Source organism: Leptonychotes weddellii, chromosome 2 (genome assembly GCF_054177405.1).
Source record: "Leptonychotes weddellii isolate Sample4059 chromosome 2, ASM5417740v2, whole genome shotgun sequence".
Classification (NCBI taxonomy): Eukaryota; Metazoa; Chordata; class Mammalia; order Carnivora; family Phocidae; genus Leptonychotes; species Leptonychotes weddellii.
In genome coordinates this window covers 167,888,092-167,902,959 of record NC_138370.1, presented here as the reverse complement: position 1 = coordinate 167,902,959, position 14,868 = coordinate 167,888,092, and the positions used below count along the sequence as shown (strand labels likewise).

Below are 14,868 nucleotides of genomic sequence, written 5' to 3'. Positions count from 1 at the left end.
GACTGAGCCACCCAGGTGCCCCTTAAAGAATTTTCTAAACTAAAATATCCCTGGGAGAGAAAGAAAAAAGAACTTACCTAAATTTATTTGATGGATCTGAGTTTTGAAGAATAAAAAAAATTGTAGCATTCATTTCACATATAAATGAAAGCCCAGTTTATTTCTTTATAGCTTTATTGTTCACATATTTTGATACTTTAAAAAAAAATTTTTAAAGATTTTATTTATTTGAGAGAGAGAGCATGAGCAGGGGGAGGGGCAAAGGGAGAGGGAGAAGCAGACGCCCTATTGAGCAGGGAGCCCTGCATGGAGCCCCACCCAGGCTCAATCCCAGGACCCTGAGATCATGACCTGAGCCAAAGTCAAATGCTTAACCAACGAGCCACCCAAGCGCCCCAGTGGCGTTTTAAACATAATGTAAATAATTCAAACAGTTCAGGGTGAAATATAACACATGTGGCACATAATTATATGTAAATAAAAGCCCCCTCAAAATAAATAAAAATAAAAATAGGAACCCCCCAAAAATAGGAACCCAATACACAATATGTGTTTCATTCAAAAAAAAATAGAAAGTCTATTATTATATATGTAAACATTTATTTGGGTAAATAAGTAACTACATGCAACAAAGAGTTTTCCTGAAATTACAGCACATGTATTTATATCAAGTGAAAACTATTAACTTACTGAATAAGTAATCAAGTTACCAAGAAGCCCTAAGGGCAAGTATTTTCAGATGACACTTTGTCTCCTGAGCCTCATCTTTGCTGTCCAGAGTTTACCTCTAGAGAGGGAGAGGCATGGCTGTCCAAGTCTCGGGATGAATGAAAGATGGAAGTTTTAGGCTTAAAAGAAATGCACAAGCATCTCTGCTGAGTCTGACAGGTCTTTGGACAGCAACTGACACTTTTCTGGTAGCTGGGGAGGAGGTAACCACTCCCACAGCTGGAGTGGGGTCTGTGCATTCCTGAAAGTATTTCAAACACAAAGCAGAGCAGTCAGGGACATCTGAAATTACCATTGACCTGACCTCAAGCTGTTTTTCATAATTCAAGGTGCAGGAACAGATTCAAATTATTTACAAAGAGAGCATTGGAGAGAGAGAGACAGAGAATAGAAAACAGAAAAGCCCTCCCTGATGGTCAAACAAGGGTGCGTGAAATTAGCAACCCATTCACGTGGGTCCAGTTTGCACCTAGACTGGTAAGGTCTATTATTTAACTATTTTCAGAAAAAGTATGTCTTTTTTCCAAAAAAAAAAAAAAAAAACACAAAAAAACCCACAAAAACTGATGATTGTCCTGGAATCAGTGGTAATGCACTGGCTTTTGGTTTTTGGGGAGATTTTTTTGGTTGGTTAAGTTTAATTTGGGGTGCAATGAATTCAGTAGGTAATACCTGAGCGTGGTAGATACTCCCAAAGAGACAAAAAGTCTATCTGCAGTGAGAAGTGATTTCCTTCCTACCCTCCACAACCGGCAAATTGCCTTCCCAGAGGCCACCACTGTGGCCAGGTGGCAAGCCTACCACGTATGCTCTAAGCAAATATAACCAAGTGTTTGTGTCTCTCCTTTCTTGTTTTTGTCTTAGGGGCCACGTTCTATACACAGTCTGCAAGCTGCTTCTCTCAACCCATCTCTCCTGGGGACTGTTTCATCTCAGCATGTCTAGAGCTGCTCCGTCCCTTCCAATAGGTACAGTGCATTCCGATGAATCATCACCCCACAGCATATATCCTACCAGGACCCTGCTAATGGCCACACTTGCAGAACCTTTCTTCTTGGATCTCCAGCTAAAACTTCAGCTGGGAGGCCAACTGAAATTGTTCTGTTTCATTGTGCTCAATTTCTGTTTAATTCTGAATTCTGCTTAAATTCCCTCAGATCAGTTATTTAGCAAAACCCGAAAAATCTTACTCACAGCTACCGAGCAAACGCCGTGCTTGAGAAAATAGTGAGGAGGAGGCTGACTCCCGGTCCTCGCTGTCTCTGTGTCTCCTTGGGGCCTAGCATTATTCACATTGTGGGCACTTTAGTTCTGTTGCTAGATGTCAGGACATTCATTGGCTGAATGAATGAGGAGACGTGGAACCATGACCAAATATCACAACCAGGAGGCCAGTCACGTGAAGCACGTTGCTCAGCCGAGGAAACTGGTTTGCACTTGACAAAATGTTACTGTCTTTTTTTTTTTAAGATTTATTTATTTATCTGAGAAAGAGAGAGAGGGTGGGGTGGAGGGGCAGAGGCAGAGGGAGAGAGGGTCCTAAGCAGACTCTGAACTGAGTGTGAAGCCCAACGCGGGGCTCAATCTCACGACCGACCCTGAGACCATGACCTGAACCGAAACCAAGAGTTGGACGCTTAACCAACTGAGCCACCCAGGCACCCCCAGAATGTTGGTGTCTTAAAAGCAGTGTACTGATCTGTCAGTCCGTTGGAAAACTTATGGCAGCAGAAGGAACGGCAGAAGAAACATTCTAAATCATGAAGCGTGTTCTAGGCTTCGGGAGAGGGTAGCAGCTTAACTACAAATTCAAGAAAACTAGGTTTATTATTAGAAAGTTAATTCTGTTCTACAATATTCGCACATTCCCCAGCTCAGGGACTGTACCTATCATTCAAGATCCCTTTGAATGTACAAATCAACTAGCAAATGCTCTGCCTTCTGCAGGCCGCCTGTCTCCAACTAGCTATTTCAGGCAGGAGCTGCTGTTCTGGGAGGTAAATACTTTTCGCAGGCCAAGATTTACCAGCTTGTCTTCAACAGGAAAAAATACCAAAGGGTTGGCTTAGCATGTAAATGAGGGCAGCCTGATTACCACGCTAACTTCTGGTTATGGTGACACTGTTTTGAACCATCCTGGACACGAATTTTTGTTCTCTTCTGTTTTATGGGTGTGTTGTTGTCCTGCTTTAAACTCATGGGCTTAACAGTTAAAACATGGGCCATCCCTCACCCACCCAAAACACAAATCCGCTGCCGTCCAAGATGCTACTTGCCTTATGAATATACAAATCACCAGGAGGGAGACCGTAAAGTATTTCCTCAGGAAGGTCCCGTTTTTCTTCTGTCGCTGATGCATTTCTCCACCACACTTGTTACAGTAACGACACAGACCAAAGCAAAACCCCACCAGAGGCATCAGAAAGACAAAGAGCAGTCCCAGGACAGCACAAATAATAATCCCGATTTCATAGTAGATAATCTGCAAACAAACAAAAGAAACAGCATATACTGTAACACAAAATAACAAGTAGAACATTCCATAGTGTGCATGTTTCATTTGTTTTAACCTATTTGCCAGGGTGAGTTAAATCTTAATGTGTGTATTTCCATCTTGATGCTCCTTTTTTTTTTTTTAGAGGGAAGGGCAGGGGAAGAGGGAGAGAGAGAATCTTAAGCAGGCTCCACGCCTAGCGAATGAAGCCTGACACAGGGCTCGATCTCACGACCCTGAGGTCATGACCTGAGCCGAAATCAAGAGTCAGATGCTTAACTGACTGAGTCACCCTGGAGTCCCTTGATGCCCCTTCTTGAAACAGAGGAAGCAGATTTGAGTTACCAGAATATGGAACCAAGTGGTTACTATCTTCTTTCAACTCAGGGTAAAATGTCCAAATGCACGGTCAAGTTGCAAATGGCTGAATTTAAACCCCAAAGGTATTTTGTTTGTTTTTAAATGGTATAACACATTTTGGCAGAAATACTTGCATTATGAATAATCTACATATCGGGATGATTTTTCACCAGAAAGACAGGACCAGTAGAAGTTATTAAGGATTCAAAGCAATTTGGATTGGATCAATTCATGACGAATTCATAGTTACAAAAGAATCTGGAATATATCTAAATTTAGAAAAAAGGCTCAGACTTTCTGAGTCAGACATGTTAATCACAGGCCACTCGCTTTGTTTCCCTATCCATATGCTGGGACTAATAATACATACCTTGTAAGGTCATGTCATTGGGAACATTACAGATAATGTATGATCAGTGCTAAGGTGCCAAGTGCAGTATGTAGCCTTTGTAAGTGGTACCTCTCATGCCGTGCTGGCGAGGCTGGGCTCAGTAGCCCATGTCTTGGACAGTCCTCTGTTCCTAGGACCTAGCACAACTTCGAGATAGGATCATGTGACCTAAGTATATTTTCATAATCTCTGCTGGGGCTGTATTCTGGGATTAAAAAAAAAATTAATGCAACCGGATGACACAAAACTTGAGTTCATTCCAATGCATGTGTACAGTTACTCACATTTCCATAAAGCCAAGCTGAGCCAAGTAAATGAAACACAAGTGTTGCTCCTAGGAGCGAATGTGAGGTCTTAGCACTGAACTGGGAGTCAGAAGACCTGCTTTAAATTCCAGCAGGGGGCTTCTAGTTCCCTAAACCAGAATTAGCATTAATGTCATAAACTGTATTGTGAGGGTCAGATAATTAAATGATTTAAAGTGAAAACAAGAGCTAAGTGCCCAACACATAGTGAATAGTCAATCAATATTAGTTAACTCTGTGGGCAAATGCTTCAGAGCATTGAGGTGCACGTGGCACTTGAATATTAATGGAATATTCTTTGATATTAAGGATAAAATGCTAAAAAAAAAAAAGTGGTTGAATTTTGCTGCATTCATCAAGTACACGCTCCTGCTTAAACTTGGCCGCACCCCATGTCCACAGAGAGTCCTGTAACCTGCCCTTGGGGACCCACATCATTGGCCAGTTGAGAAACCAGCCTCAGAAACCCCAAACTCTTCTCAATTTCAATATCATTTCCCAGCAAATGTTCTAAATTATTTACTATTTTTCAAAGGGATTTAAAATCCTTTCTGAATCCCAGGAAGATAATGAACCCAAACCCAGGAGAGAAGGTGTTTTGAAATGTTCTAAATGCACTATGTTTAGCTCCAAGTACAAATTTCACACTTTATATACAACCTTTGCAATGCCACTGACTCAATATTATGTCAAAAAGTATCAGGAACAAGATATGTCATTTCAAGAGTTCCTTTCTGGGCTGAAGTCTGGCCAAGGTCTGGCAAGGACCCAAATGATTTCCTGATAACATAAGGATCTCCAGGGCGCTCTGTGGATGATGTGGAGGAGGAGATCAGGATTGAAATTTACTGAGATGGATCGCTATTCTTTGGCGAAGCACTAAAACTGAAAGAGAAGATTAACGATGATTCCATAAACAAAAATGAAGCAAGCCACTTTAAAAAACCCCCACGGCGGCTTTACCGCTCGTTACCTGCTGGCTTTAGACAGAGCAACAAGAAACAGCAAACAAGGACTTTACCTTCAGAGTCAAGACTACATTTTCTGGCTGTGGAAGTCAAAGCAGTTGAGGAGTTGAGGAGAGTAAGGCAGAGGCGGCATGCATCAAGAAAACAGAAAAAGTTACATGAGCGATTAACCACAACTGGGAACGTTAATATTCCATACAGAGAAAATCAAGGAGAGGAGGATCCACACAAGACAGGAACATAAAACTTGAGTGTTTATTAGAGAAACAGCCTTCAGGTAGAGTCAGGTCTGGAATTTACATCTGAAATTTATATATGGATTTCTTGAAAGGTTCTTATCAATATGCTAACCAGTTGTGGACGGGGCGGGGGGGAGCGGAATAGAGGGAAAGTTACACATGCTTAACACACTAACCATGTGGTCTTCGCACAATAGAAGATCAGTAGCTGCCTAGAACCCCAGTCAAAACAACGGCTTCCAAAGCGTCCTTTCTGAACTGAGAATCTGATGGCATTATTCTCTTGCTCAAAGGCATTCCAAGCATTCCCACCATGTTTCATTCAAACCTCTTCATGTGATCCTGTTATTTAATCCTGGCTTCACGTCCTGCTCTTCTTGACCATTCTGTTCCTAGGAAGAAGTCTCCTGTTCCCCCTTCCTCCCTCCAGCTCCCTGGTGCTGCCTCCTCACCCAGAACAGCATTCCCTTCACTGCTCTGCTCATGAAACTCAAGTCTGCCTGGATGTTGCGTCCTCCTGGAAATCTGTCTTGAGAACCGAGTGTGAGTTTGCTTTTATCATGCTGCCTTGGAGGCCACTCCTGCCCCACGAGGAAGGGCTCTCCCATGGGAGCACCGCCTGAGCCCCGCTGTTCGCTCGGGGAGAGCAAGAACCATGACGTCATGCTCACCATTCTCTCACCCACCCCGGGACCTGGCGTGCAACAGGTGCCCAACTGGAATCAGGTAAACTGATGAACTCAGTGAGGGAGTTTCCAAAATCGTGGTCCAGAGATAGGGCTGGACCGCCCCGTAGTGAAACAGGAAAAATGAAGATACAACGAGTGTCCCATGAAGTGAAATTTGCTCAGTGTATCCTTTTGGTGGGGAGAGGGAGGTGATAGGTATACGAACGCAGACAAAGTTAATATCGTTGCTATGGTGGGTTTTAAATATCCCTGTGTGGCAAAATAAAATCGGGTGGCTCTATGCCATTCCCTGGATTACTTTTTTGAAACAGTGTACTCTGGGAAATCTAAATTTGGAACTATAGCTTTGGATGGCAGATTTTCACAGATGTGAAAGAACGATGATTGTGATATTAGTAACTTTTAAATGAGGCATACAACGTGTTGGAGTGGGCAGCTCAGATACACATGCCCCCAGGGTCACATGGGGCACCTTGAATGACCCTGGGCGTGGGCCCCACAGGCTTGTTGCCTCCCAAACTTACTACCATAACCACCTCATAGCACCTCATACTAAATACTGGCTTCCAGATCCTCCCCTAGAGCGGGTATCAGGAGATTTGGGTAAACCCAGGCATCTGTCTTGAAAGCAAGCCCCGTGTCTTGGCTATGATCAGGTGGGTTTCGGAAACCCGCTCTCAGCTCTAGGGCTGGTCATGCTGGGCTGAGCCCCGGGGCAGAAGGCCTGTAAACTACCACCATCAGCTGATTCTTTTGTGTTTAATTTTGCCGCTGAGGGGTCGGTCTGGTCTGATGTATTTGTTGGGGTACCAGCAAACTCCACAGTGCAGCTGGGTACATCTTCACCTTTTCCCCGTTCATGCTGGCTGTCACACAGGTCTCAAGTTATTTTCATGCAATGCAGCAGTTTGAATCCTGCTGTACGGCTTTGTGTCTGTGATTCCCCACACCAGTTAATTACCCATTATCATCACCCAGGGACCTCTTGAAAATAACCAGCCAGCCCTGACCAACTACATCAGAATCTCTGGGGGACAGGCCTGGGTCTTGTTGGCAGTGCTACTCTGAGCCTTTGTTACCTTACTAACAGAACGGGGATAAGCAGAGATCCTATTTTATGCAGTTTTTGCAAAGAGAACAAGAGAAAACAGTGAGCAGCAACACGGTTTTGTGCATTATTCTGTTCTAAACACTTTACATATACTATTTACTATGTGTTAAATAAGTTAATACATGTGAAGTGCTTAGGACCTGGCTTCCCAGAGTAATGCTCAGTCATCATTATCATCCTCCTCCTCATCATCATCAGAAGTAGAAATAATCAATGCATGTTAACATTATTCTCATCTCTCACCTCCAACAAGCCTCAGACAATGACCCTGGTCATGGGTCGTTGCACTGCTTGCTCTCTTAAATGCTTCTGAGATCTCTAGAAGGTAATTTCCTTACTTGGAAAGGAGAGTGTGTTCTTACAGGCAGCATGCCACGTCCCCCTGGGGGGCAGGAAACAAGGAACTCATTCACTTACCTTTCGCAGACACGTAGGATGGGTTGCAAACACCACACACCCACCTGGAATGATGACCTGCCATTTCCTAAGTGCCAAATCCATATCCAATGACTGTTAGCACTAGTGAGGTCATGAAAGGCAGCAGGGATGAGGCCCAGGCCCAGTACCTGCCGCCAGAGGAAGCTTCAAGAAAGGGAAAGGTAAGAACTGAGGGATGACATGAATGAGGAAGAGCAGCCAACCAAGAAGCTGAAGTGGAGATGGACCATGACCACAAGAAAAGGAATCCAGGAGGTCATCCCAAAGAAGCTGGCCACTCCTACGGACAGGGATGCACAGAATGAAAAGACAGAGGTGGCGGTGGGGGGTGCTGCTGGGAGAACTGTCCCCTGGAAAAATTTCTAGAGGTGCGGGTGGTACTTAGGGGTTGTTGATGGGAACCAATCATAATCATCGACCTAAACTGCCCCAAACTATGCATTCTTTGAAGACAGGGACTGTGTCCTTTTATTTAATTGAGGAGCCGCTGCTTGATGAACTCAGCTAAGAGGCTCTCTCTGCGGAAAGCCCATGTGAGCTGGGAGGAGGGTGACGGAATGCTGTTTCCATTGGTTTTCAGTCAGCCAGAGACTCTAGGAAGGGGCTCACCCACGCTGATTCCCAAGGGAACGCACTCAGGTGCGAATTACCCATGTAATCTCTACCTTCACATCTGTGGTGAGGACAGACTATTCCTGGGAAGACCAAACTGAGTAATACTTGTAAGTCATGACCAAGGGCACCCACCTCCAAGCATGTGCTACAGAGATGCTAGGAACCTGGGGTCATTAGAGTTGTTGCTTGGATTTCCATAGCTTCATCTGCCTGGTTCTCCGCTTCCCTCATGGCTCCATAATTCCAAATCCTAGTCCTCTCCTGGATTTCCATTTCTGCCGGACCACTTCTTCCCAGGGTTGATTACCCACTGTCACAGTTTGTGGCTTAATGGGTAGAAGGCACCGCATGGAGGCTGTCAGTCTCTCTCTACAGCCCAGAATACTCACATGAGCTGCATCTTCCAAATTAGTCATTTTAGGACTACAGTCCAGTGGCCGGGGTTGAGCCTAATTTTTGTTGGTGATGTGCTTGTCAGTTAGGAGTTAGACTCGTCTGGGTACAAATCCCAGTTTCAGCCTTTAGTCACTGGGTGATCTTGGGCAAATTCCCCAGCCTCTCTGAGTGCGGGATTTTCTGGCATGCGCAGCGCAGATACTTCTGCCTCGGACAGGTGTCATTGTGAGGATGAGAAACAGTGTCAGGATCCTCAGCCAGTGTGGGCCCAGGGTGGACAAGAATTAGTATTACAGAGAGGGCGATGACCCAGTCTATGCTTCAGAAGCAATGAAGCAATGAAGCAGCTTTGCACCTTCAGCCAAGTGCTCATAAACAGAAGTGAGGCTGTATTTCTCATCTACTCTACATGCTTTTGACATCTCAGTTCAAATGCAGCCCTACCGTGGAGTCTTTTCCCGATTTCCCAGGTGCAACAACAATCCCCCTCCTCCGAGCGTTCACGGTCCTTTATCAGAACTTCTTCCATGATGCGAATCGCCCTCCACCTCACAGTCCAGCTGTCGACCGCACTCTGTCTGCCGGGGCCGCCATGACAGAGCGCCACAGGCCAGAGGGCTTGAACAGCAGAAAGGGATTTCCTCACAGTTCTGGGGGCTGGGAGTCTCAGATCAAGGTGCGGGCAGGGTTGGTGTCTTCTGAGGCCTCTCTCCTTGGCTTGCAGATGGCTGTCTTCTCCCTCTGTCCTTACGCGGTCTTGTGTGTGTGTGTGTGTGTGTGTGTCCTAATCTCCTCTTCTTATAAGGATACCAGTCAGACTGGATTAGGACCCACTAATGACCCCATTTAAAATTAATTACCTTTTTAACAACACTATCTCTAAATACAATCCCACACCAGGCGCTGGGGATTAGGACTTCAACATATGAATTGGGGGCAAATCGGTTCGTAACATCCATGTTTATTTCTTATCCCATAACCTCCCTTCCACCAACTTTCACATGTTTGTCGCCCTACCATGCCTTGTTCCTAGTCAGCGCTCTGTCAACAGTGATAAAATGAATACATAAAACAAAAGAGAGAAGTAAAAGAAAAAATGTCAAGGAGGAGAGGGGCCAAGGATCTTAAAGCACTACCTTTAACTTTCAGTTGAAGCATAAAAAGGAGGCAGTTCTGTGAAAGGGAGTCCTATTTCCCTTCCAAAGTTAGGCCCAGCCCTTGGAACAAAAGGTCTGCTGAATGCTTCTGAACCTCCTTATGGAGAGAGTTCACTGAAAGAGCGCCCAGCGGGAAGGTCACTGCCTCAGAGGCTCCGCCACCATCTGAGGGCTCACGGGAGGAGGAAATGCTCAGCTGGGGACAAAGATAGCTGAAAAGGCTCCTCAGGGCCACTCGCCTGGCCAGACCTTAGCTGTGTGACTGCGTGAATTAGAGAGGCCGTGGGCACCGGTCAGTGCAGAAGATGCTGTTGGTGCCCCCTCCCCCCAACCTCCCTCAGGCCTCGGTCATCCCCCTGTGCCTCCTTGAACTTCTAGCCCCTGGCATCTTTAACTCTGCACTGGAAGGCCTTTTCTGGAACCATGGAAGGTCAGAAGTGCTTAAGGGTGAACCCTTTCCCCCACTCCCACACAGCCCTTAACCTGTGCGCCTTCAGTCTCGGTGTCTGGATACCTCAGCTTCCTCACCCTTCCCGTGGGCTAATTCGGACACTGGTGGTTGGCACCGTTTCCCCAGCAATTCTATAGGATGACGCTCCAGTCAGGCCACACCTTTTACACCAGTCAGGCCACCCTCCCTCCCTTGTATTATCTCTCCACTTCCCAGCCGGTGTTCCCTGCAACGCCCAAGTCCTTGACTCCTGATCTGCTTGGGAGGACTGTAACCCAACACACCCAGCATACATCAAACTAAAACCAGTCAGAGAGCTCCCCTCCCAAGGTGCCTGGCTTCTCTGGAGTCTTCGCCTCCCCAAATCCCTCTTCCTCAGACAGCCATGGAAAACATGACCCAGTCCCACATGTGGGGGAGGATTCAGGTCATTCATGAGGGCTCAATTCTGTCTCCTCTCTCCACTTCACCTCCGTGCCAATGGCTTTTGTTCATCTACAAAGGCCCCTGAGGTGGAGAGGAAATCGGGCACTAGGGAGATGCCCAGTTTTACTCCAAATCGAATACGAAGCCCGCCACAAAGGACTTGCCCAGCTAAGAATCCTGCCCTGGAGAGTGGCAGCCCAACACCAGCTCCTACTTGCCCAGCTGCTCAGAGTGACCTCAGGGTCTCAGGACCCCATCCTCCAAGGCCTGGGCCAGGTGAAGCACACTGCCCCCACCCACCCCTTGGCAGAACTAGTTGGCATTCAGGCCAGGCAGCTGATGGCCTGCGAATTATCAGTATCGATATCAAAGCAACTGTAACTTGGTTCTGCCCAGGGAGGCAAGCAGACGTGGGCCCTTGTGTTTGGGAGACACATGAAGCCAGTGGCATTTAATAATGAAAATGCCTTCCACGGTACTAGGGAAGGCCATCAGCACTAGGGAGAAACTGGCGCATCATCTTTGATACACGTAAATGGTTTTTAGATAAGGCTTTCCTCTTTGGCTTCTGTGTTTGTTTTCTCTTGAGTATCGTCGTATTGCAAATTGAGAATAGGAGGCATGGCAAGCACAGCATCTGAGGTAACCATTCACTGGGCGGGAGTTCACGCCCTCCCCATACATTGCCCCCCACGCCCACTGGGAACACTGTCATTAGCATTTGCTGTGGCTGGCCATTCAAGGATGTCCACCATATGTCTGCTTTTATTGTTCTCTTGATAATCACCTCCATGCCAGGGAAGGAGAGAGCAAAGTGCCTAATCCTGCAGGACGAAGAGCCTGACAAACAGATTCAACTATTTTTTTTTTTTTTATTACCCTAACATTCAATGCAACAAACATTTGTCTGTTCCACTGGCAACCCACACTCGCGGTCAACCAAAATCAAAAGAATCCCTCTTCTGTTCAGGTAGTCGATCGTAGAGGCAAACAGAGTGAATGAGCAGAGCTGCACCTTGGTATCAAGTAGAGACACACAAGGTCCTTTAATACTTCGTGAAAATACCGTCCACTCGTATTCGCGAGCGTTCAGGGTCCCAGCTCACCTCTCCTTCCTCTCCTCCCCTCTTTCACACCTTGTCCTTGCGGCTCACCTGGTCCCCGAAGCCTGGGAGGCCAGCAAAGCCACCTCCCTACCTGCTCCAGCCCTGCTTATTATCCTTTTTACCACAAGCCTCCCAGTCACCTCCTTATGGAAGAGCTTCCGGTCAGATTTAATTATTTTCATCTATGTTCCTCTGCATGTTACTAATAAATCTACTTATTCCCTTCTTCTCCTTCTTCTTCCTTAAACAATTTGGTACGCTATTTTTTTTTTTTTATTACCCTAACATTCAATGCAACAAACATTTGTCTGTTTCACTGACAACCCACACTCGCGGTCAACCAAAATCAAAAGAATCCCTCTTCTGTTCAGGTAGTCGATCATAGAGGCACACTCCTTCCTCTCCTCCCCTCTTTCACACCTTGTCTCAATTGGTAGGGCTATTTTCCTTATCTCTAGCCAGGGCAAGTGCACACACAAAGCTCTCATGAACCTGTTCAAATGTGAAGCTGCTTTTCAACAAACTATATTTTAAAACCAAGTGCACATCCCTGTTTCTAGAAATCCTCAAACAACTCTTCTTAGTTAGTGAGTTATTTTCCCTTAGCTAAAAAAGTACCGTAATGCTTCCCTTAAGGAAATTTCGGTTTTTAAATAACATACACCTTGAAAGGTGAATGTTTCTTCAAATCCTACTTTTGGAATTTCTGCTTTTGCTCAAATGGAGTTTATAAGTTGCTTCAAATGGGATTTATACAGTGCTTCAATATTCCATAAAAGTTCTTAGTCAAAAAAAAATTACAGATCTCACAGATTAACTGATTGCTTAAAGATTTACTTCCAAGTCAGCCAAAATTTTGTACATACTTATTTTCATAACAAACATATCAATAAAAATTACCTTCTCATACTCAGTTGAGAAGTCAAACTTCTTTTGTAGAATTTTTCTTAAAATATCTGAGGGAAAAAAAACACAAAAGAATAGCAAGATTACTTTTTCAGTAAAAACACAAAATGCATATTTAGGAAATAAGATCTATATATACTCACACATTACTGTACCTCTATGTAGTATTCTCATAATTTTATTCCTATTTCTTTTTTTAAAAAGATGTATTTATTTTAGAGAGAGAGAGAGACTGAATAAGCAGGGGGAGGGGCAAAGGGAACGAGGGGGAGAGAATCTCCTAACAGACTCATTGATGAGTGGGGAGCCCGATGCGGGGCTCCATCCCAGGATCCTGAGATCATGACCTGAGCCAAAATCAAGAGTCAGATGCTCAACTGACTGAGCCACCCGGGCACCCCAATTTTATTCCTATTTCTTAATGTAGGTAAATAATTGAGCTAATGAGGCTCGAGCCAGAAGCAAAGAATGGAAGACAAGTATTTTTGACTTACTATTTTGCTGGTGGCAGAATTAGAGGGTTGCCATTTTTAAGAGTTTTCAATTGCTCACTTAATATTTACCAACATACACGTCATTAATAATTACTGATAAAACGGGACACTGAAACTGCTCACTCTTAATTTTTGGAAACACAAATGCAATTCATTCTTTAATCATTCCATAGTTACATAATATTTTACAAATAAAAGGAATCTTACAATTAACTTAATCCAGCAGTTCCTCACATGAAACACCCCTCCCTCCCCATCTCCAAGCAGCACATGAAAACCTGAAATAATACACAAAATGGGATTTTTTCCCTGCATGTTCATTTTGGGCACTTCCTAATTCTTACATAGGTGAAGATTCGTCTCTTATTCTGACTCACCAATCTAGTCATGATATGAGGCAACTGAGGCCCAGCCAGAGAGGACAACTTGACCAAAGCCTGTGATGTGTGAGGAGGCCAGAGCGAGGCCCAGGTGGGTCTTCCTCTCTCTGCTCCACGGTCCTTCCCATGCTCCACACTGTAATTGACCCCAGCAATGAGCTTCTGCAGTGGTATGGTTGTTTCCGTACTGATCACTTCTCAAGTGTACTACAAGGCGGGCAAAGGAAACCCTGTTGTGAATCCTTTTTTAAAGCGAGAAGTTCAGATTTACATGCCGGGGGACAAAGTAAGCCACCTCCCCGCAGGGCTTTCTGGAAAACAACTTCCCACCGTCATAGAGCAGCCCAAACGGAGCAGATCTTTAAAGGGTGTGCTGCAGGAGCAGGGATCATACTGGAAGGTTTGGGGTGCCTACCCTAACCCTAGGGTACTGGGAACACTAGTTATTTCTCCAAGGGACATCAGGGATCTCCTCCCACCTTGAACTAGTCACTTTGCTTTGTTTTTGTTTTTTTTTTTTTAAGATTTTATTTATTTATTTGAGAGACAGAATGAGAGAGAGAGAGCACATGAGAGGGGGGAGGGTCAGAGGGAGAAGCAGACTCCCCGCCGAGCAGGGGGCCCGATGCGGGACTCGATCCCGGGACTCCAGGATCATGACCTGAGCTGAAGGCAGTCACTCAACCAACTGAGCCACCCAGGCGCCCTGTTTTGTTCATTTTTAAGACTTATTTATTTATTTGAGAGAGAGAAAAAGAGCATGGGGGGAGGGGCAGAGGGAGAGAGAGAATCCTTTTTTTTTTTTTTTTAAAGATGTTATTTATTTCTCTGTCAGAGAGAGAGAGAGAGCACAAGCAGGGCAAGTGGCAGGCAGAGGGAGAGGGAGAAGCAGGCTCCCCAAAGAGCAGGGGGAGTCCGATGCGGGACTCGATCCCAGGACCCCAGGATCATGACCTGAGCTGAAGGCAGTCGCTTAACCAACTGAGCCACCTGGGTGCCCGAGAGAGAGAATCCTTAAGCAGAATCCCTGTTGGGTGCGAAGTCTGACTCGGGTCTCCACCCCACAACCGTGAGATCATGACCTGAGCCGAAATCAAGAGTTGGTCGCTCAATCGACTGAGCCACCCAGGTGCCCCTTTTTGGTTTATTTTATAGATTAGGTTTCTGTTCTAGATTTCATTGGATGTAAGGGTCCACCGATGATGTTTTTTAA

The 14,868-nt window shown here is 45.3% G+C and overlaps 1 protein-coding gene across 6 annotated transcripts in view; it reads right to left on the bottom strand.

Annotated features, from left to right (window-relative positions):
* The window catches only part of PROM1 (prominin 1), a 200,683-nt gene that overhangs the window by 143,575 nt on the left and 42,240 nt on the right, over nucleotides 1-14,868 (bottom strand). For 4 of the 6 annotated variants that reach the window (XM_081812572.1, XM_081812574.1, XM_081812571.1 and 1 more), the window contains exons 3-4: nucleotides 12,776-12,831; nucleotides 3,006-3,211 (exon numbers count right to left, since the gene is read on the bottom strand). In XM_081812572.1, the coding sequence (XP_081668698.1) occupies nucleotides 3,006-3,211; nucleotides 12,776-12,831 (262 nt within the window). Of the gene's footprint in view, nucleotides 1-3,005; nucleotides 3,212-12,775; nucleotides 12,832-13,652; nucleotides 13,672-14,868 lie in introns of those variants that run through there. The other 2 variants (XM_081812576.1, XM_081812575.1) reach the window with 2 other exon arrangements.